This window comes from Misgurnus anguillicaudatus, chromosome 15, assembly GCF_027580225.2.
Source record: "Misgurnus anguillicaudatus chromosome 15, ASM2758022v2, whole genome shotgun sequence".
Taxonomy (NCBI): domain Eukaryota; kingdom Metazoa; phylum Chordata; class Actinopteri; order Cypriniformes; family Cobitidae; genus Misgurnus; species Misgurnus anguillicaudatus.
Window position 1 is genome coordinate 36563753 of NC_073351.2, and position 24447 is coordinate 36588199.

Below are 24447 nucleotides of genomic sequence, written 5' to 3' on the forward strand. Positions count from 1 at the left end.
TATCTTAGAAATGCACCTTCCTGTTCACACACTGAATGAGAAACATGAAACATTAGTGAAGGAGCAGGGGCTTCGAAACACACACACATTCACACACACACACACACATTCACACACACACACACACACCTTTGCACGCGATGCTTACCTGTTGCTTAATGAGTTACGAGCGCGTGCCAGGTGGAACATGACCCTACAAATCAATGCAAAAATATTTCTTACGTCGATTAAGTATTGGGGAAATATGTTAGAAATGATAGAATATGTTGCAATAAACACTTTTGTTTACTGTGCTTCTAATAACTGCAGAAAATCAATGATTTGTCATTTAAATGAAAAACTAAATTAATAAAACTAAAATTCTAAATCATTTGAAACTTTTTAAATCTTTTTCCATTTTTTTTTTCGTTTTTTTGTTTTTTGTTTAAAAAAACAAAGTTTGTTTTAATGCTGTATTTTAATGTTTTTTGTTACTTATGAATGTATATAGGCCTACATTATCTACATGATGTATTTGTATCTAAGTTCATGTAATAACTTGCGTATCCTAAAACAAATACTATATGGTTTATAATAATTTGTAATAAAGGCTTTTATTAAATTTTACTATTAATATAAAATATAGGTAATCACAAACTATTAATGCATTACACAATATACGACAAGCAAGCATTATATATTTAAATTCTGCAGATTTAAATTCTCTATTGGTTGATATACGACCACTTTATTTAATTTCATGTATAAGGGCCTGTCTTATGTTGTGTATATATAATTTGTTATAATTGTTAATAAACTCTCTGTCAGCAGTGTTTGTGCTGTTATAAACTCATTCACAAAGCTTGCAGCTCTTCCCAGCTGTCTGACGTCACAGAGGGTGCAGCCAATAGGAACGAGCTCTTGTGTATATAAGATTTATCTGCTGGAATACAGCAGCACTCCTCTGGAGTTCACATTATTGACTTTGGATAGACAGATTAAGCATTGAAGAAGAGAATTTTTCTTTACAATACTATTGGTGAGCTTGATGTCAATACTTTCATTTATAGTTAAAATCCTTTATTTGTTCAGTGACCATTATTTAAACATATTAAAATGTTGCCTCATGTTTTAGTTGTTAGATTTAGTGTGTTAACATTTTTTTCTATATCACATCTTTTACTGACCGCATGACTATTTTGTTATGTTTTCACACTTTATCTTTTTAATTTGTGCTATGCATTTAAAGAATATTTAATCATTTATTGCCCGCTGTGCACATTTTTTGTAAGACCGTATATGCACTTTTTTTTCATTGCACTGAATATTGCATCGCATGTCTTGCATGGTGCTTTTTCTGAATGAAGGTGTGTATGCGTGTGTGTGTGTGTGTGCTCGCTCATGCATCTGCCCTTGACACAGAATGCTTTATGCGTAGTTTATCATTAATGAATTTTAAAATAACTTTGCAAATAACCAACCAATGTGCATTGCTTATTCTGCAAAACCATTAGTTAGTTATTACTTACTTGCACTTTTAACAAAAAAAAAATTCATGCAACACATGCAATGCAAAAAAGGAAAACAGGTTACAGAAAGACACACCTTTTCAGTATCATTGGCCCAAGAAATGTTACCACTTGCTTTCTTTCTCTCTCTCTCTCTCTCTCTCTCTCTCTCTCTCTCTCTCTCTTTTCTCTCTGTCTGTCTCACTCACTCTTTTTTTCTCTCTCTCCCTTTCTTTCTCTCCAAGGTTATTATTTTGTCTTATATATCTTTCTTGTGTTTGGAGCAGGTAATCTGTTCACCATCTGCAAGGCGAAAGGTTCAACAGTGTAAAAGAGAACAAAGGAAGATAACAATGGCTTTGACAGTTCTGCCCGTGCTGGGCCCGATCTCTGTGTCCGAGAGTCTCGTGGCCATTATAACAATATGTGTGGCGTATCTCCTCATGCGCCTCATGCGCACTAAAATTCCAGAAGGACTCCAGAAGCTGCCGGGCCCGAAGCCACTTCCGATCATCGGTAACGTCCTGGAAGTGGGAAATAACCCCCATCTCAGCCTGACTGCCATGAGCAAGTGCTACGGCCCCGTCTTTCAAATCCAGATCGGCATGCGTCCCGTGGTGGTGCTCAGCGGCAACGAGGTCATCCGTCAGGCTCTCCTCAAACAGGGTGACGAATTTGCCGGTCGACCTGACCTGCACAGCTCAAAGTTCATCAGCGAAGGCAAGAGTCTGGCCTTCAGCACTGACCAGGTCGGCGTGTGGCGTACCCGCCGCAAACTGGCACTCAGTGCCCTGCGAACATTCGCCACAGTGAAGGGCGAAAGTTCAGAGTATTCGTGCGCTCTCGAAGAACACATCAGCAAAGAGGGGCTGTATCTGGTCGAAAGACTTAACAGCGTCATGAAGATGGAGGGTAGCTTCGATCCGTTCCGTTACATCGTGGTGTCCGTGGCCAATGTCATCTGCGGGATCTGTTTCGGCCGCCGCTACGGTCACGATGACGACGAGCTGTTGAGTTTGGTCAACTTGAGCGATGAGTTTGGAAAGGTCGTGGGTAGCGGCAACCCCTCCGATTTCATTCCATTCCTACGCTTCCTGCCCAGCAAAACAATGAAAAAGTTCCTGGATATCAATGCTCGATTCAGCAAATTAATGCAGAGACTCGTGACTGAGCATTATGACACTTTTGACAAGGTGGGTGATCTTCAATGTGAGTTTCGGTTCAAAGGCCAAAATCATTTAGTGGCAGCTGACCACGTGTGTCTTGTTTCAGAACAACATCCGTGACATCACCGATTCTCTCATCGACCATTGTGAAGACAGAAAACTGGATGAGAACTCCAATGTTCAAGTCTCTGATGAGAAGATTGTGGGAATCGTCAATGATCTCTTTGGAGCTGGTGAGTGCAGCTAGAGCAAATCTTGTGAAATGAGCGAGTCAGATGTGGCTTGTGTTTAAATCTGTGTCTTTGGTTGTTGACAGGTTTTGACACTATTAGCACGGCTCTCTCCTGGGCTGTTGTGTATCTGGTTGCTTACCCTGAGATCCAGGAACGACTACACAGAGAGCTGGGTGAGTGAGAGTCTGTCTGCATATGTCACTTTTGTTATATTGTATTTTTCGCACACCTGTCTGTAATAAATGGCTTGAAAAACTCTTTGAACGTTGTCTCCAGATGAAAAGATCGGAAAGGACCGGACACCTCGTCTGTCAGACAGACCTGATCTGCCGCTGCTCGAGTCTTTTATTCTGGAGACCTTCAGGCATTCATCTTTCCTACCCTTCACCATTCCTCACTGGTGAGTTAATCCTTATCACCATTCAAGGTAAAGAGATTACGTGAACAAGCAAGTTGACAGAGCCACTGGACATGAAAAGATGACTTATGTTATTAAGTATACATGACTTTTGCCAGTTCTAGTCTCAAGCCTCACATTTTTCTCTTACAGCACCACTAAAAACACATCTCTGAATGGATACTTCATTCCCAAAGACACCTGCGTGTTTGTGAACCAGTGGCAGGTCAACCGTGACCCGTAAGTGCTTTAACAGTGATGAATTAAGAAGTGTGACCACTGACTGCTCTTATACTCTATGAATTGATGCTGATTTTGGTGTCTCTTATCTGCAGTGAACTGTGGAAGGATCCATCATCTTTCAACCCCGACCGATTCCTCAGCGCAGACGGTACAGAGCTGAATAAGGTGGAGGGTGAGAAGGTTTTGGCCTTCGGTTTGGGAAAGCGCCGCTGCATCGGAGAGTCAATCGGACGAGCCGAGGTCTTTCTGTTCCTGGCCATCCTGCTCCAGAGATTCAAGTTCAACAGTATGCCAGGAGAAATACTGGACATGACGCCGGAGTACGGCCTTACCATGAAACACAAGCGCTGTAGGCTGCGCGTCACACCGCAACCAGGGTTCGAAGTCAGTGGGGCTGCATCGTGATCGGACTGAAAGGTCAACTAAGTTTTGCCTAAACCCGCAAGGTTTCCACTCGCGGTTCCGGTCTGGTGATAAGCTAGATATCAGCTCGCAATGCCAAATATTTGAAAGATGTTTGTATCAGCTCTGAATCTGATGCAGGTCAAATCGTTTGGTGCAGTTTATTACAGTTATTTTAACTATGCTGGAGCGCACAAATCATAAGCTATGAGTCTTTTATCGTGTACATACATCTTTTTTTCATAGGCGCATTGACATGCCCAGCACCACAAAAAAAAACTCATGCAAATGCTGAAAAATGATTTGTGCTTTTAATTAAAGTGCAAAGTAGCGGTGATAACATTGTGTGTCTGTTGGAGCTCTGCATTAAGCTGCTTTTCTGTAAGTTTATAGTTTGAAGATTTATAAAGATTTCTCATCTCTTATTGAGTGTCTGCCAGATGACAAACACTGAAGCTATATTCATTTTTTTGTTATGAACCCAAAATGTGATCTTTATGTAAATATACAACCAATATTACTAGGCACATTGTCCTTTTTTTTTTAAGTTTTTACAAATGTATATTTGACTGTTTTTTATCAAGGTGCCTCTTGATATCCAATATTGTTCTCTAGATGAACACCAGATTCTATCCTTTATGTTGTTGTTTTTATTGTATTTGCCTGATATAGATTTTTGTACAATGAAGGAATATAACATGTGAAGGACTAAAGCTGTCATATAATAAATAATTACTTTTACAATTGAGGTCTCATATTAACTCTGTGAGCAGGTGCATTGTATTTGCATAGCCTATTTATGATTACTAAATGAAGAATAAAAGTTTCTTCACTTTAACTGTATATTTACGTGAAACAAAATAAATATCCAAAACTTAAGAGAATTATTATTTGGCTTTGTTTTTGAGATTTGCTGAATTTTAAAGATGTCATAAGGAGCTCTTAATAATACCACGCCTTAATCTGCACTATCCAACCACAGGACTGCCATTTAGTGCAGAGAAAAGCACAATTGATCATTGTGATCAGTGTTTGAATTTCATCAGCTCATTTGCAAAAACGGCACATTTTTGCACACACATACAAAGTGGCAATGTTAACATGTTATAATAAATTATTTATATGGTATTTTGAGCTAAAACTTCACATATGTGCTCTGGGGAGAGTATAGATTGATTTAACATCTTAAAAAAGTCTTGTGCCATGGCCCCTTTAAATTATACTTGCAAAAAATTGCAGTATTATCATAGCAGAGCAAACTGTATAATTAGCATATTAATTTTCCGTAGTGTGTTTAGATGACAATAAAAACACCACGGTTGTACAAAAACACTTACCATTGCACATATCCCAAATCATGGTAATGCTATAGTATCATATATCTTAAATATAACCTATTATTTAGACAGTTTGTGTGCGTGCTTTTTATTTCAGCAGGAGTCCCGCTAGCGGACTGTGACGTCATCAGCGCGCGACAACCTCCTCACAACGGCAAAGGCGCGACGAACAGGTATGCAAACTTTCTTTCTTTATTGAATCACCTCTCAGCGACATTTAATAGCGAGAAATACGATAAATTAAAAGTGGAAACAGGTGGATGACACTTTGTTTTATGTCGATACGTGATATTAGAAAAGCATTTAACGTTATTAACTAACTAACAAACCACAACACCTGCAGTTTATCCTGCTGACCGACACGAGCTCTCACTGTCAATCATATTAGTACGTATATAACAGTGTCTTGGTCGTACCTTGTTTTTAGACATGCTTTTACCTAATAGTACTGTGCACGTACAGAAATGGTATCAGAAAGTAAATAACTTTTATTTTGAGGAACAACACTAACACAATGTGACAGCTGTACACGTCTGATGTTTTTATTTATTTATTTTTATTGTAACTCTGTGAACATACAAGCACAGTGCCAGGGGTAAACAGTATTAAATATTATAGCATTTGAGGAATGCTATACAGATAATAAAATGTTAAGGGCTTTGTAAAAAATTGTGTATGTGCATTCCCAGAAAAATTAAACATTTTCAGCATCACAAAATGAACATAATGAGTTAATATGTGGCATTATTTTCTTTAAATAAAGTTGAACAGGGTAAAAAATGTGAAGTAATTTTTATATGATACATCCTAAATCTTATTTGTAATTAAATATTTAGATGACAGAGTCCAGATGTTTCTTCACAGAATTGTACACGACACATCTGATGTGTCTGTCGTGATGATGATGATGATGACGTTATTTCCTTCATGGCTGTTGTTCAGAAACTGCTGGAGTTGATGGCTGAAGATTGGCTGGGTTGTTTGGTGTCCATTAATTGCGGGTTCACTTTAGGGGTGTATCAAGGTGAAGTGTCTGCGGTGGATCCAAACCTCCAAACCATTTCTCTCCGACAGCCGTTTCATAACGGGGTCCGTTGTCTTGTGCCAGAGGTCACATTCAGGTATTAAACCTGCTGTGCTGGTCACGAATGAGTGCTGTTTATTTTTGTATAAATATATGAGTAAGTTGTATTTAAATGATCCATATATGTATTTCCTTGTTTATGGATTTATATTAAGATAACAGTTCAGCATCTAAATGCACTGCAAAAAAATGATTTTCAAGAAAAAAAAATCTTCTTACATTCTTAAATGAAGATGGTTTTTCTTGACCAAAACGACCCAAGAAAATAAGTCTAGTTTTTAAACCAAAAATATCACATTTAAGTGATATTACATTAAATATGCATTTACAAACTCATGTTTCGATAATGAGAACTAAAAAGGTGTCTATGACAAACAAAATTTCAACTTTTATCTTTTAAAATTAATCTTGAGTGTCACAGTCAATTATGTCCCTTCCAACTTTTTTTTTTAAATGTTCATTAAGGACTTAAACAATGATTGAAAATTGTTGGGGAGGATGAGAATTTTTTTTTTTTTTTGGACACATTTATATTCTTTATTATTGTCTCTACATTTACCAATGATCACCAAATACCACGTGTTTCTTTACTGTAAATGCTTATAGTATAACATGCACTGAAGCTTTTTATTTTTTAGATTTTTTAATTTTAAATATTTCCATGTCAAAGAACCAAAATCCAGTCATGGACACGTTGCGATAATGAAAATGTTCCCCTTAAATGTGGAAAAAACAACAAAATTGGTTTGCTTGATGTCATTTGAAATCATGTGCAAAATAGTACATGAAGAGATGTTTCTAACTGTATGACGGTATACCTTGATATTAACTTTTACGATTATCATACCGTAAACATTTGCTTATACACGGTTTTGAACGCACATGCAACTTAATTTTTCCCGTGACTGCTAGACTCCACTTGTTTATGTACAGCAGAGAATGTCAGAAAATGTCAGAGACTACAAATTCTATCCTCTATCCCCCCCAGAAAAAAAGTTAAAATCTACAGTATGGGAATACTTTGGGAATATGTAAAAACGAATGCGTGGTTACCCTTGAAGAAGGATATCCAGTTTGCAAGAAATGTGGACGAAGAGTGGCTGCAAAAAGAGGCACTGAAGCCCATTTAAGTTATTTATATTACAGATCAATTTAAGTTGATTATACTTAACTTAGGCTATATAATAAAAACTATACATTTCACTCACTATATGAGTATTTTATCATTTTATTTAAAAGAATAAAATTAAAAGAATAAAAAAATTAAGAATCAAAGTTTACTTTTTAAATTTTTTTTTTTCCGAAAAAAGTTATAATATAATATAATTAGAAAATATATAATAAACCATATGTTCAACTCAAAACCCCTATCTGTTTTTTATTGATGTAAGGGTCATTGTAGCTAATAATAATAATAATAATAAGTGTTTAATACCGCCAAACAGCGAAACCGTGATAGTTTCTGAGATGATTATCATACTGTGGAAATCTCACACCGTTACAACCCTAGATTCTTATTTTGATAGCATTTACCTTTTTTATCAAAATGGTTCATGACACCTCAAAAGTCTAATTTCGTGAGAATCACCCAGTTTTTTGTCTAAGAACTACTTATTTTTTTAGGTCATTTTGCTCATCAAGAAAATGCATCTTGATTTAAGAATATGTAGATATTTGTGCTGAAAACAAGACAAAAAAGTAATAAGGTCATTTTTTGCAGTGAAATAACTAAGTATCATTCTGTTCTCTTTAGTTCGATAGACATAAAGGAACTGAAAATTCTTGAGCTTGGACATGGACGAGCAATTAACTGTGACTCAACATCTTCTTCATCATTCAGTCAGACCGTCACCATCAGTCCTCCTGACGCTCTACTGTACAGAGGTAAAATATCCGTCTGTCTCTCATGAATCACAATATAACAACACCTCACTGATGACTGATCTGTTAAACTGACAGCCGTCTGAATCACACAACAGTCCTGTTTAAGTACAGGTTTTTCTCTGGCATGTTTGATTATTAACGCATCTGACCTGCGAACAGTTCTGTGCTGTGGTTTGTGAAGGACAAACTGTTATGCATCTGTCACTTTGATAAACTTCTCAGGCTATGTTTACATTAATGTGTTTTCAGTTAAACACACTACAGATATGCCTGGCATGCACACTTTAGACCCTCGTAAACTGAGACTTTTGTAAACCCTGCAGACCTGGTTTTAGTCTGAAAACTTTATGGTTGTGCCGCGGTGTAGACGGATCTAACCAGAGTGCCCACATTCACTACCCTGATTCGGTTTTCTGGATCATTGCATATTCTTTACTGATTCATTCAGCCCCTATCATGTGACCACCGAAAGATCACAATGACCAGCTACAACGAATGTGTAAACCGCGACAGCACTACAATAGTACTACGCTAAACGTTTTAATTACTCATGAGAACACATAAATCTGGGGTCTCCAAACTTTTTGTGAGCAAAAAGAAGTGCTAGTTTTTTGATACGTTCTCAGGATTTCCTGCAAAAAAATAGTAGTTAAGGTGGTAGTGTTGGCCGGGTGGGCATGGTAATCAAAGGGGCGGGGCGTACGCGTCATGATGAAAATGAAAATATTTTAATTTAAAACACTCAAATAAAACTTAATTTTGAAGAAACTATGACAGAAAATGATCACATACTAGATTATTAAAGAATTAAATGTTTTTAACAGATACTTCCAATGAAAATAGCTGCCTTATGAAGTTAAACTAAAGGGTTAATTAACACAAACTGCGCGAAGATTGTAAAAACTGATTATTTCCCACTATTAATTACATTATCTTAAAGGAGAGTAACTACTGTAGCATGCAAATAATGCACATAAATAACGTGAGCAAGAGAGTTTATATCGAATCAACAGGCACCTGCAACCTTATCTAGCATACAACAAAATCACCAGCTAACTTACTTTACATTTGCAAGAACTATAGACGAATACAATAACAGGCTTAAATAAACCCAAAACATGCACGTGCACGCTCGCAGTGTGAAGAGCGGCCGCGCTATTCTTTGAGATGCACTTTATGGCCTTTTGTGCAGGAAATTTATTTGGACGACCTAGTTAAGGCGATAAGGTTTCCCAGCTTAGGCGGGCCGCCCGAACTGCAAAGTGCTGATTCTACTTCAAAAAATAAAATTTTACTTGTTGATGTGTTTTTCGTTGTTTAAAAATGTTAACATACATAAAAGAAGCCAAGGCGATACAAACATTTAATATATCAATTTTAAAATTGAGGCTATTAATAGAATGTGCTTTGACGGGCAACTCACAAACTCTGTGTGGGCAACCTAGTGGAGATTACTGATATTAATCAATCATTAGTGATCAACGACACCGCTTTCCTCTATTGTGGCGGCTTTTATGTGACAGTAGATCATTTTTATTGTTATTCTTATTATTTTGTTGTGTTTTATGTGTTTATGGTTGTGTATAGAGTGGATAAAGATCTAGAAGTATAGATGAGGATCAAAACGCTGTGATAAAATAGCATTAAAGTTGTGTGTTAAAATGACTATGGTGCAGAAATCAGTTCTTGTGTGTGTATAAACGTCTCTGTCAGTAAATTAGATGTGTTCGATTTATGGGTGAAGTTCATTAAAACGTTTGCGGTTCATTTATGATCTATTGGACCTTTGAACAGACTCTTGTAATCTGTTATCTGGGTCAGATGACCTCTGGCTTTGAACAGATCCGTGTCTTTATAACATCACAGTCTTGTTTGTCACCCGGAGATATTCTTCTGTTTTTATTTCCGAGTTATTTACAGGAACTTTACCTAGATTGGAGAACGTTGGGGTGGGACGCACGGAGGGAGCGTGTGCAGTTACGAGCACCGAGGCTTCGTGTCACGCTGCCGTCTGGTATCTTTGATAACGTTCTTTCCGCAAGACGACCCCAGCTGATAGTGGGTCAGAAACCGCCCCGCTTGCAGCTCGACCTCCAAAGATTCTCATAGCGTGCCAAAGGCCTATACCAAAGTTCCTCTTTATAATATGCGTGTGACTAAGATCAATAAACACCGACCCCCCCGTCGCTATGTGGCGCCTCAGGAAGAGGTTATGCTTGGCTGGATTTACTGCCTTTAAGCCTCTCTGCCTTTTTACTCTTTCCTTCTCTCGTTCTCAACACAGGAAATTCCCCAAAACAGGAAGTGGAGTGAGTCCCAGCGTGCCGAGGAGGGCAGAAGATATCGATTGAGAAGGCGGTTCAGGTTTTCTTTTGCCTAATCTCTCCTCTCACGGGCTGCCGGCCAGCAGTTAATGCACCAATGACATGCGGCCGAGGTGGCGACGGACAGCCACGGGGGCGGGACGGCCGTTTTCACACGCGATGTTCGTGTCACGCAGAACATTGTGTCCGGATCACTCCGTATACATTTAAATACGCGTGCATTGAAAGTATAGCCACAGGATGCACACATAATAGTGAGAAAGAGTTACATTTGCTTTTTCTTGAAGAAAATGTCATGAGGAGATTAGTGCCGCTTTTGTGTCAAATCTAAAAGTCGTGTTAAACATTCCTTGAAATTGCTTCATGTTCAAAGCCGTGACAGTTTACAGATGTCCTCTCGTGCCCTTCACACGCTGATTATTTTGCACATTTCTCACTCGGTTTCAGAAGCTGGAAGTTTACTTAAGGTGTTTGTTGCTCTTGCCCTAATATTCTTGTTACTTCCTTCCTGTTCGTGATTGGTGGCTGTCAGGTGGGCGGTGATTTCAGCTGACACTGTTTTCCGACTGTCTGTCAATCTCAGCAGAAGCACGAGTGTGAGAATCTGAACAAACGCCTCTGCTGGCACACGACTCGTGTTGTATTGATTGAGAAACTCCATGTAGAGGTTGTTGATTTTTTTCAGTTGTTTGTTTGGTCATGGGTCCATTATGACCTGAACATTTTCGGGAAGAACTATTGTCTGTTGCAATCACGTCAGGGTGAAACTATGAGATTTTTTACTCTCATTCTGGGAAATTTACCACATGAAATCTGAGCTTCTTTAGTTTCTGTAAATCAGTGGAAATCGTCTGATAATCGGGTGAATCTCGTCAAGAACATTTACCCTTAAATAAAGGAAATCTCATTTCTAGAACCATTACGTTTTCTTCCATTGTTAAAATGAATGACAATCAAATTTCCTCCCATAGTCATGAAGTACAGATGGATGGAGATTAGCACTCAATGCTGAAGATCTAGATTCCTCACATGTAGTGTGCATCATGTTAATTGGTTAATTGATTCATTAATAATGGGTTCAGCAGGGTGCGTGCGATGACTCTGGTGCATGCGTGTGTCAGAGGCGCTGGACAGCGGCCGCATGCGAGCGTGTGTGTCGGAAGCTGTGTTTCGCGTGAGAGCGCGGCGCGGCTGGCACTCACTGAGACTGGCGTGCGAGAGTGTCTTAGCGTGAGAGCTCAGCTGGGTTGGGGTTGAACACCAGGTTTTTCCAGTTTCTTTGTTATTGCTTTGTTTGAGCATGCATTAGTACACAAGTGTATCAGTGCGGTGTTATCACAGTGCTGGGATCCTGGTCAGTCTCTGAAGAGATTTGATTGGTTCCAGGGGTGATCTGCTGCCCCGTTAATGATGCTGTGACCTTCACTTCCTCTTTCTTCACTTCTCTTGTTCTCGGTGTAAAGGTAACTGTGGATTGTTGGGATGTAGGCCGCTGGATACGCCTGATTCCTGGTTTCCTGGAAGTAGCTCGAGCCAAAGTCTTCATTGGGAAACTTTTCCTGATTGTTCCTTTGGAGATCCCTTCAGTCTCAGAGAAAACTAAAGTAGAGGGCATCTGCCCATTATTTTAATTCTGTACAGAGACATAGACTCATCATTGATCATTGAATCAGAAGTCAACTGTAAATCACCCCACAAGCGCATAACAATGTTGCATTTTTCTGGATTTAAGCACAATAAGGTTTACATTTATAAACCGATTTCAAGGTTTGAAAAGTGAGAGTTTTTAAAATTCATTAAGACAATTATTACATTTCTAAAACACTGGCACACCACAGCTTCAAAAGTGATTTTTTTTTTACAAATAATCTTCCCACAGGGTGACATTTCGAGCCAGACAATTCACAAAATGTCCAACCTAATCTCAATGCAAGTCGTGGTGTAGACACTAAATATTTTATTTATTTATTTATTTATTTGTGTTTATTGACACAATTTTCTGCTTTTTGTGTCATTGAGCACGAATGTCTTTTTTTGTGTCGTTCAGCACAAATTTCTATAAATAGCTTTTTTGTGTTCCTAGCAGGAACTTTCTTTTTTGTGTCATTTTATGTATTATTTTACATAAAACTATTTATTTATCATTATCGCTTGGAGTTTAGGTTACAACCACTTTCTGTTACATTTCCTTAACCCAAACCCCAACCCCAGGCAGAAATGGTTTAAATATTGGAAGAACAATATGTAGAAACCAATACCTAAAGTTACATCCTAACCCCAAGCGACAATGATTTAAAAATAGAAAATAAAAAGAAAGAACAATACATGAAATGATATGAAAAAGGGTTGTGCTAGGGACACGAGAAGACATTCGTGCTCGATGACATGAAAAAAGTGTCCAAGAACACAAATAAATAAATCAAATATTTTGTGACTACCACGACTTGCCTTGAGATTGGGTTGAAATGTCACATATATTCTTCTATATTCCAACTAAACAATCACATTAATAGATTAACCCCTTAACTGGTGCACCCCTTTTCGAGTGGGGGGTGTAAAGGTGAAGTACACCTTCATATTAATATAACACTGCCATTTTGTATAGAAGCCTAATCTTGGTCTTGTTTTAAAGAAGACACTTAAAAGTTTTTCACAGTAGCCTATCTGTATCTGGAGTTGAAAATATTAAATAAAAAATTGGTATAGCAGTTTACATTTGAAGAGTTTGGTTCCAAAATGAAATAGCTCTAATAATTATAATTTTTCTCAATGCATGTTTATTATTATTATTATGTTATCATGTTTTCATTGTGTTTTATTGTGCTACTTAGCTGTATGATGAAGACATAAATCAAAACAAACCAACTGCAGTATGATTGATATTAATTGGAATGCATGAGTTTTTTGAAACATTTCAAAAACCGAGTTATCTCATTTTGGAACAAAACTCTTAATTTATTGTAATTAATGAAAATAATGCATTAAAGTATAGATTTTATAAATAAAATGATCACAAAAATTTTAGTTATTTTAGGTGTGACTAGGTGTCAACCGTTTGCTGCATTCTCTTTTCACAAATTAATAAATTACTGTCACTGCATTATTATCAATATTAATAATAATGTCCTGTATCAATAATTAATTGATGATGTCTAGGGTCTGGAACAGTTTAGGGGAAATATGAATTAATTAATTAAGTAAATAATGTTTGTTTAATATTAGTTTGGAGCTGTCGCTGACTTATGATTGCTGAAATGATTTTCTCCCCTCATCCACACACACACACACACACACACACACACACAGTGAGTGAATTCATCTCTGAGTATTTCCAGAAGTTGTTCGTGACAGCAATCAGTGTCACAGAAATGTAAAAATTAAATGTTTAAGAGACTGGCAAATAAAACCAATCAAACAAGTCTTTTTTATTTTTGGCAGAACACAAAGAAAGGTCACGTTTAGCTGTTAGTTGAAACTCTGTTAGGGGAAAACTATAACGAAAGTAAAAAAAACTTTTACCTGCTAAAATTACATAATGCTGTAATCTATTGACAGAAATCTGCTTTCCTTACATTTATATTTGGCTGATTTCAATTCTGGGGAAATACATAAAGCAAACCCGAAAGAATACAAAAGCCTTAAATGTAATATAGCTGGATTCATCATTTCCATTTATGTCATTAAATGAGTAACAGGCGTCTGCTTTGGTTAAGTTTGTAAGGAATGTTAAGTGTTCAGTCTTGTATCTGTGCACTTGTATGTGGCTTTTATCCTTCCTGCTAAATATGCAAATGTACTTTCAAGCTTTATTCTGCTCTTTTTGTTAAAGGTTGTCATGACACTAAAGATTCATCACATCAATCTAAATGGAGAAGAACTGAGACAGACAATGTCACAGGAAGACATCAGGAGTCTTTTATGATGGACACTAATGTGGATCTGGAGGAAAATCAGCCAGGGTTTGATAAATCATCATCCGTCTTCTCGGAGAGCAGCAGCAGCAGCTCATGGATGACGTTGACTCAGAACCATCACAACATACCAGTGACTGTAACACAACATGAAGTGAGGAAGTATTGCACTGGTGAGCTTCATCTTCTGTTCCTGGTGAGATGTCTCATAATTTATATTTATTGCAAAAATATTCAGATAGAAATTCAAGTGCCCGGTTTCACAGACGAAGCTTAGATTTAGTCATGAGGACATTTAAGTGCCTTTTATAAATGTGACAACTGGTGTTTGACAACAATGGCACTGATAGTCAACATTTGAAGTGGATCAAAACCTTTCCTAAAAGTTGTCTTAAAACCACAATACCCATTACCCGATCTTGTCGTTTTTGATTGACTAGTATAGTTAAAAATATGCCAATGCAAGTCGTTATCAGTTAAGACGGCTCAAACATGAATTTTAGACTTAAGCTTTGTCTGTGAAACCGGTCTTAGGTGTCTATAAGTCAGCAGTGTTACCTACACCCTATACTTTGAATGATATTTTGTAATGCTGTCTAGATAGGGAGCTGGCAAGGGTTTGGTACAGATCTAATCTAATTCTGTGTGTTGTTGGCGTTGGGGCACGTAGTCCGGCGTGATGTTATCAGAGCAGTATTTCTGAACCCATTATCAGCTACACATCCACTTCCAGCCCTGATGTGTGGCCGTGCAGGAATTCAAACGTTTTGTTAAGGTCTAAAAATATCCCAGAGGTAAACACGCAAAAAAATGACCTCCCAAAAAGTTGTGCGAGTCGTGCCGTTCCCCCTTTCGTCTGAGCATAGCGTGAAGAGATGACCTGATAAAGACGTGCTCAGAAAATCACGAAAAAGAGAAGAATGCCGCGCCCAAGATGGCCGCCGTGACCCTTACAAGGTTAACACACTAAGATGAAAGCATTACTGCATAATCGGCTTTAAACATTATTTGCTTACCATTTGTTCCATAGTATTAAATTCACACATATTAGATTTGTAACTGAATTTGTTTTATTTCAGATAGATGAAAATTGATTAGCTTTGTAAAAATAATCTCATCCTTCAACTCGATATGCTTCCTTACACACCTTCAGTTGACAGATACATTGTTCCTATTTTTACACATTGCTGTTTCCAGTGTGACAGTGGGGAAGTTAGCAGTGTGCAAAAGATGTTTCTTGGATGATGTCGTGTAGAACGGATTCACACCGTTTCCGCAGTAAGGAGGATTTCCAGAAATAGTTTATGCACAGAGTACAATCAATCTTTTAACACCATTGTACTCTAAAAGCAGAAAGCAATCAGATTTTATTTGTTAAAGGTTCAGTCTATTTTAGTCTCATCATGACACCTGTTTATATATGTGTGTCCTGTCTGTCTTTATCAGGTTGACATCTCACCCTTTTAGTTTCCCATAACCAATTATGTTAGGCTCATCCCCACACCTTAAATATAATGATGGGCACATCCCTACACCCTAAATCTTATGATGGGCTTATCCCTACACTCTAAAACTTATGATGGGCTCATCCCTACACCCTAAATCTTATGATGGGCTCATCCCCTCTCCTTAAATCTTATGATGAGCTCATCCATACACCCTAAATCTTATGATGGGCTCATCCCCTCTCCCTAAATCTTATGATGGGCTCATCCCTACACCCTAAATCTTATGATGGGCTCATCCCTACACTCTAAAACTTATGATGGGCTCATCCCCACACCCTAAATCTTATGATGGGCTCATCCCCACACCCTACATCTTATGATGGGCTCATCCCCACTCCCTAAATCTTATGATGGGCTCATCCCCACACCCTAAATCTTATGATGGGCTCATCCCCACACCCTACATCTTATGTTGGGCTCATCCCTACACTATAAATATTATGATGGGCTCATCCCTACACCCTAAATCTTATGATGGGCTCATCCCTACACCCTAAATCTTATGATGGGCTCATCCCCACACCCTACATCTTATGATGGGCTCATCACAACACCCTACATCTTATGATGGGCTCATCCCCTCTCCCTAAATCTTATGATGGGCTCATCCCCTCTCCCTAAATCTTATGATGTGTTCATCCCTACACCCTAAATCTTATGATGGGCTCATCCCCACACCCTAAATCTTATGATGTGTTCATCCCTACACTCTAAAACTTATGATGGGCTCATCCCCACACCCTAAAACTTATGATGGGCTCATCCCTACACCCTAAATCTTATGATGGGCTCATCCCCACACCCTACATCTTATGGTGGGCTCATCCCTACACCCTAAATTTTATGATGGGCTCATCCCCACACCCTAAATCTTATGATGGGCTCATCCCTACACCCTACATCTTATGATGGGCTCATCCCCTCTCCCTAAATCGTATGATGAGCTCATACCTACACCCTAAACCTTATGATGGGCTCATCCCCACACCCTAAATCTTACGATGGGCTCATCCCCTCTCCCTAAATCTTATGATGGGCTCATCCCTACACCCTAAATCTTATGATGGGCTCATCCCCTCTCCTTAAATCTTATGATGAGCTCATCCATACACCCTAAATCTTATGATGGGCTCATCCCCTCTCCCTAAATCTTATGATGTGTTCATCCCTACACCCTACATTTTATGATGGGCTCATCCCCACACCCTGAATCTTATGATGGGCTCATCCCTACACCCTAAATCTTGTGATGGGCTCATCCCCTCTCCCTAAATCTTATGATGGGCTCATCCCCTCTCCCTAAATCGTATGATGAGCTCATACCTACACCCTAAACCTTATGATAGGCTCATCCCCACACCCTAAATCTTATGATGGGCTCATCCCCACACCCTAAATCTTATGATGGGCTCATCCCCACACCCTAAATCTTATGATGGGCTCATCCCTACACCCTACATTTTATGATGGGCTCATCCCCACACCCTGAATCTTATGATGGGCTCATCCCCACACCCTAAATCTTATGATGGGCTCATCCCTACACCCTAAATCTTATGATGGGCTCATCCCTACACACTAAATCTTATGATGAGCTCATACCCACACCCTAATCCCTTTAAAGGGCTCAGATTTACACTCTAATTACTGTAATAGGCTCATCCCCACACCCTAATCCCCGTCATGCACTCCTTTTTACACCCTAAATCTCATGATGGGCTCATCCCTACACCCTTATTTGTGTGAATGGCTCATCCCTACACCCTAAATTTTATGATGGGCTCATCCCTGCACCCTAAATCTTATTATGGGCTCAACCCTACACCCTAAATCTTATGATGGGCACATCCCTGCACATCCCTACACTCTAAATCTTATGAAGGGCTCATCCCTACACCCTAAATCTTATGATGGGCTCATCCCTACACTCTAAATCTTATGGTGGGCTCATCCCTACACCCTAAATCTTATGAAGGGCTCATCCCTACACTCTAAATCTTATGGTGGGCTCATCCCTACACCCTAAATCTTATGATGGGCTCATCCCTACACTCTAAATCTTATGGTGGGCTCATCCCTACACCCTAAATCTTATGCAGGGCTCATCCCTACACCCTAAATCTTATGATGGGCTCATCCCTACACTCTAAATCTTATGATGGGCTCATCCCTACACTCTAAATCTTATGGTGGGCTCATCCCTACACCCTAAATCTTATGAAGGGCTCATCCCTACACCCTAAATCTTATGATGGGCTCATCCCTACACTCTAAATCTTATGGTGGGCTCATCCCTACACCCTAAATCTTATGAAGGGCTCATCCCTACACCCTAAATCTTATGATGGGCTCATCCCTACACCCTAAATCTTATGATGGGCTCATCCCTACACTCTAAATCTTATGATGTGTTCATACCTACTCCCTAAATCTTATGATGGGCTCATCCCTACACACTAAATCTTATGATGGGTTCATCCCTACATCCTAAATCTTATGGTGGGCTCATCCCTACACCCTAAATCTTATGGTGGGCTCATCCCTACATCCTAAATCTTATGGTGGGCTCATCCCTACACCCTAAATCTTATGGTGGGCTCATCCCTACACCCTAAATCTTATGATGGGCACATCCCTGCACATCCCTACACTCTAAATCTTATGAAGGGCTCATCCCTACACCCTAAATCTTATGATGGGCTCATCCCTACACTCTAAATCTTATGGTGGGCTCATCCCTGCACCCTAAATCTTATGAAGGGCTCATCCCTACACCCTAAATCTTATGATGGGCTCATCCCTACACTCTAAATCTTATGGTGGGCTCATCCCTACACCGTAAATCTTATGATGTGTTCATCCCTACACCCTAAATCTTATGAAGGGCTCATCCCTACACTCTAAATCTTATGATGGGTTCATCCCTACATCCTAAATCTTATGAAGTGCTCATCCCTACACTCTAAATCTTATGATTGGATAATCCCTACAAACTAAATCTTAAGAAGGGCTCATCCCTACACCCTAAATCTAATGATGGGCTCATCCCCCACGGCTTAAATCTTATGAAGGGCTCATCCCTACACTCTACATCTTATGAAGAGCTCATCCCTACACTCTAAATCTTATGATGGTCTCATCCCTACACTCTAAATCTTATGATGGGCTCATCCCTACACTCTAAATCTTATGATGGGTTCATCTCTACGTCCTAAATCTTATGAAGGGCTCATCCCTACACCCTAAATCTTATGAAGGGCTCATCCCTACACTCTAAATCTTATGATGTGTTCATCCCTACACCCTAAATCTTATGATGGGCTCATCCCTACACTCTAAATCTTATGTTGGGCTCATCCCTACACTCTAAATCTTATGATGGGCTCATCCCTACAACCTAAATCTTATGATGGGTTCATCCCTACATCCTAAATCTTATGAAGGGCTCATCCCTACACTCTAAATCTTATGATGTGTTCATCCCTACACCCTAAATCGTATGATGGGCTCATCCCCCACAGCTTAAATCTTGTGATGGGCTTATTCCCACACCCTAATCCCCACTAAGGGTTCAGCCAATTACTGCCATCCCACATGAGTGTCCAGTGCTTGTAGTGGTTTTGTCATGTCAAACAAATAAACTCTGCTTAAATAATCATATTAGTAAAGTGTCCGTCCATTGTACCCTTCAAAATCCTTCTTTGTGAAGAGTCTGTTGAAGTGGTCAATTTTGAGCATTTCAGTTTGCAGCGACCCTTCAGTTTGACAGCTGTGATTGTTCTCATGATAAAGTGTCAATTTTATCCCATCTGCATTGTGTGAGTGTGACATGGAGAGACTGAACAGACACATACAGGCTCTGCAAGTCTGAGTTTGTTCAGTTGGCATCTATAATCCGTTCTGTTTCATTGTATAATTATCTTTTCCTCACTGTGTCACACTACATAAACAGCCATACATGAACACAGCAACACAACACACACCGCTTTACATAAACATCTTGTTTCACTGCAGCTGTGGAGACACTTCACTCAATTATTGTCTGTTAGCAGCAAAACAGATTAATATACCAATGATATCTCACTTACATTATTGCTTCTTAAAGTAAAACTGAATCATTACTCCAACATCAGCATCTCAAAAACAAACCGCCGGACAAAAACTAAATTCAATCCTCTCACTCTCTCAACATTCAATTTTTAATTTAAAATGCTTTAATGTTTAAGTGTGCTTTATTATCATGACAAGACCTGTATTTTTGTATTGCCACAGCATTTGCAGCTGGGCTGCGTACAAATAGTGCAAATAAAAGTAAAAAGAAAAAAGTATACTGTGCAACATTTAAAGTAAATTGTAAGTTATAGAAATTAAATAAGCTAAACTCAAAGTTTAATAACAGAATAAAGCAGTAATATACATTAAGTATCTACATATAATGGAGACATTAAGTCAGGTAGATTGATCTCTTTCCGTGTGTGTGTGTGTGTGTGTGTGTGTGTGTGTGTGTAATTGGTTATGGCTCAGCTCCAGTTCAGTGATATTAGTTTCAGTCTATAGTTGTCTTTATCATATGCGTGAAGGATTTGCTTCCAGCACAGTTTATTTTACCACATTGACCTGCTGTGATTTACCCTGTCGAGCAGGTTCAACTTTGCGTGTGTATATACACTGCTTTGTGTGGGTGTGGGTGTGTGTGTGGGTGGGTGGGTGTGTGTGTGTGCGTGCGTGGGTGTGTGTGCTAGAGCAGGCACACATTTGTCTCTGTGTTGGTAGCGTGTTCACAAAATCATGAGTAAAGTCTGTGTCAATGTCGTGTTTCTGCTCTGTCCACAGTTGAATGTAAAGTTCTTATCATCTCGCATGTGCGTGTGTTCGGCATAAGATCCACACACATGTTGATATATTACCTTTCTTTGTGCAGGTGTGATAAAAGCTTTGGGGTGTGGAGATATGGACAGACCTGAGATAACATATCCTGCCTTAGCACGACATCTCTCTCTCTCTCGCTCGCTCTCTCTCTCTCTCTCTCTCTCTCTCGCTTTCGGTCTCTTTTGCAGGTCGTCCTCCTTTCTGAATGGTGTTTCGTGTTAGCGTGAGAAAACATATCAGCCCCTCGCCTGTTTGAGATGTTGATAGATGATCTCAGATTCATATTGCTCTATTGGCATGACATACTACAAAGTACACTACTGTGTACCTTTTATTTTTCTTGTGCAAGCCCATGGGAACAAACATACAGATCACATCATAATCCTAGCATGCACTTTAAGTGGTTTTGGATGAAAGTGTTTGCACTAAAACACTTGATGAAAGTGCAGAAGAGGAAAACCACAGGCCCGTAGAGACGTTTTTGGTGCCGTCACCCACTGCATTCTCTTTCTCTCTCATTCAGATTCTGGTTTGATCATCACCAGCGTGTCTTATGATGTATACAAGCGTTTGCTGGCCGAAGCCGAGCGTCACGGTTTATCTGTGGAGCGGCGACTGGAGACGACAGGAGTTTGTTCCAGTCAAATGGCTCTGATGCTGCTCGGAGGACCAAACAGGTGAGGACAGCGGATCAGGTTCATCTCAGTGGGCTCCAAACCAAGCTTACAATGACGCTCACATCTGTGTCTGCTGTAGATTGACGCCTAAAAACGTGCACCAGCGGCCGCAGGTGGTGCTGTTGTGCGGGCCGCACGTGCAAGGCTCTCAGGGCGTCAGCTGTGCCCGACACTTAGCCAATCACGATGTGGAAGTCATTCTGTTCCTGCCAAACTGTGTTAAGATGCAGGAGATCATCACGAATGAATTGATGCTCTTCAATAAAACCAACAGCAGACATGTGCTGAATGTTAGAGGTGACGTAACTCACATACATCATTGACAGGTTACGTAACAGATAAATGATCTAAATATTTAAATATAGTGCAGTGTTATTTTCTTGTTTATGTATTGTCAGGTTTATATGTGTGGACTAGTACCCAGAACAGTTAATAGGTGATGAATTTAGTAGTAAAGTAATTTCATCCTTGTGTCTGTTCAGTAACTTGTTAAGTGCATTATATAGATGTAGTGTGTCTGTAGATGATGCAGTGTCGCCCTCTGTTGGCCATACAGATATATAAGACAGATTTATTTTTTTGAAGTCATATACAAATTCGCACAGATTTACAATAATAACAGCATTGATATAATACAATTGCACTACTTTGTACATAGTACAATAGAAGAAAAAAAAACATGAAATAAGAGATGAGGAACAAAGGAAACCAGGGTGAAGAATAAAACAGAGATAAATTAAATTAAGTATGAAATAAAAATACTGTAAAGCTCATACGAGTTTAGGGTCTAGGGTTTCTTATTAAAATAACCTTTAATACTGTTCATATACAGCTTTATCTCAGACAACAAAATCATGAAATAAGGTTTCTTATTTGTAGACTTACAGTTATGAATATGAGATTTGGTCAAAAGTAAAAAAATTAATTAGGGGACATTTCATCAGACTTTTAAAAGTTGTAAAATAAATCGTTGGTGAATATGTTTAGCTTAAAAGACCCCACAGATAATTTATTATAAGATGTTAAAATTGCTACTTTGTAAATGTTAGCAAATGGGTGTGTCCTTTAAAATGCAAATGAGCTGATCTCTGCACTAAATGGCAGTGCTGTGGTTGGATAGTGCAGATTAAGGGGCGGTATTATTATAATAAGATCCCCTTCTGACATCACAAGGGGAGTCAAATTTCAATGAGCCATTTTTTCACATGCTTGCCGGGAATGGTTTACCAAAACTAAGTTACTGAGTTGATCTTTTTTACATTTTCTATGTTGATAAAATCACTGGAGACCCAATTATAGCACTTAAACGTGGAGAAAGAGCATTTTTCCTTATCTTTGGGATAATCAGTAAAGCCAAATAGAGTATTTTCCCATAAATGGGAGAGAGGATATATTGTTCTAATATTCTCATTAATAAATGTTTTGATCCATAAGACTTTGTATTGATTATTTTAAACATTTCATCATCTATCAAGTATTTTTATAGGGCTGTTAAAAGATTCGCGATTAATCGCCTACAAAATAAACGTTTGCATAATATATTTGTGTTTAATTATTATTTATAAATACACACATACATGTATAAATGTATGATTTTTTGTAAATGTATATGTAATATAAAAAATCTAAGATTTTTACAGCCCTATTTTTTTTTTTTTTTTCAGTTTTATTCTGCTTGTAGAACTAGAACAGATCCTGGAACAGTAAAGCATTTGTTTACCAGTGGATGATGTTTTCTTCTCAGATTTGCCCGTGACACCGGTGGATTTGATCATTAACTGTCTGGACAGTCATGAGAGCGTCTTCCTCAAAGAACAGCTCTGGTACCAGGCAGCATCCAAATGGGCCAATCAGAACCGAGCTCCAGTATTGAGTATAGATCCACCCGTCAGCGGGCGTGATCGCGCCGTAGAGGCTAAATGGTGGCTTTGTCTGGGGCTTCCGTTGCCCATCTCACAGGGTGAGGGCAGAATTTACCTGTGTGACATCGGTATACCGCAGCAGGTGTTTCAGGACGTGGGGATTGACTATGTTTCGCCGTTTGGGTCCAAATTTGTTATTCCACTTCATACAGTGTAACTCTGACAGACTGGAGTGGCTGTGGGTGTAAAGACAATTATTGACAAACCTGAATCAATCATGCACTTTAATATTTATAAGCACTTTGATCATTTCTGCTAATAAACCGTTTCCATCATGTTTTGTTCTTTCATGTTTATTTGCATGTGTACTATAAGGTAAAAAGATGCTAAAAAACAATATTGCATGTATTTCATGTATAATTTGGTTTTGTGGTTTTCTAACACACATGGGATTCAATAATAAATAAACTTAACTGTGAAATTTCATAACAATGTATATCAGGTGTTAGGATTACTTTGAAGATTAGGCACCATGTCAAAAATGACCCACAGATTTAGTTAACTGGTTCTTGCATGAAGTCTCACTTCATCATCAGTCTCTTCATCTCACGCACAGAGACCCAGAGCTGTGCTGTCTGTCATTTACTGTACCTGCAACTGAGCAACAGATTCCTTAACACTTTTGTTTATTTTGACAATCTTATTTGTATTCATTACAATTCAGTGAAGTATTTTGAAATTAATAATTGTCATTTTAAAGGATTGCCAGTTTGACAGATATAGCAGTGAGTGAGGGTCTTAATCTTGTTAGATCAGATCTCCACGCCAGAGGATCCAGCCCCGGACACCAGATCCTGACAGAAAATGTAAGTTACTCAGCAGACCTGTTATGTCTTCTGTCAGTCAATCGATTAAAGCTAGAAAAGAAGCAGGAGACGAAGTTTATGATGATAAATAGGAACAGAGTTTATTGAACAATCTCGGTTACATATGTCTCAATGTTCAAACATCTCTATTCATACAAACAAAACAGCTCATATACACCCCACAAACAAGAAATTGA

At 38.8% G+C, this 24447-nt stretch overlaps 2 protein-coding genes across 3 annotated transcripts; both read left to right on the top strand.

The window, feature by feature from the left end:
- The first annotated feature begins 863 nt into the window (after nucleotides 1–863).
- cyp1a (cytochrome P450, family 1, subfamily A) lies at nucleotides 864–4672 on the top strand. The gene is made up of 7 exons (XM_055174344.2): nucleotides 864–1018; nucleotides 1775–2680; nucleotides 2760–2886; nucleotides 2970–3059; nucleotides 3163–3286; nucleotides 3437–3523; nucleotides 3619–4672. Exons 2-7 carry the CDS (start codon nucleotides 1841–1843, stop codon nucleotides 3929–3931), a joined length of 1581 nt encoding a protein of 526 aa, XP_055030319.2. The 5' UTR covers nucleotides 864–1018; nucleotides 1775–1840; the 3' UTR covers nucleotides 3932–4672.
- A 654-nt stretch (nucleotides 4673–5326) lies between these two features.
- Nucleotides 5327–23719, top strand: LOC129419619 (enhancer of mRNA-decapping protein 3). 2 transcript variants are annotated; one of them, XM_055174780.2, is made up of 7 exons: nucleotides 5327–5438; nucleotides 6208–6386; nucleotides 8103–8233; nucleotides 14387–14641; nucleotides 21369–21522; nucleotides 21602–21819; nucleotides 23267–23719. In XM_055174780.2, exons 2-7 carry the CDS (start codon nucleotides 6223–6225, stop codon nucleotides 23599–23601), a joined length of 1257 nt encoding a protein of 418 aa, XP_055030755.2. In that variant the 5' UTR covers nucleotides 5327–5438; nucleotides 6208–6222; the 3' UTR covers nucleotides 23602–23719. The 2 variants fall into 2 exon arrangements, with proteins under 2 accessions (XP_055030755.2, XP_055030754.2); XM_055174779.2 differs by lacking the exon at nucleotides 5327–5438 and having other exon boundaries at nucleotides 6178–6386.
- Nucleotides 23720–24447: the final 728 nt, after the last annotated feature.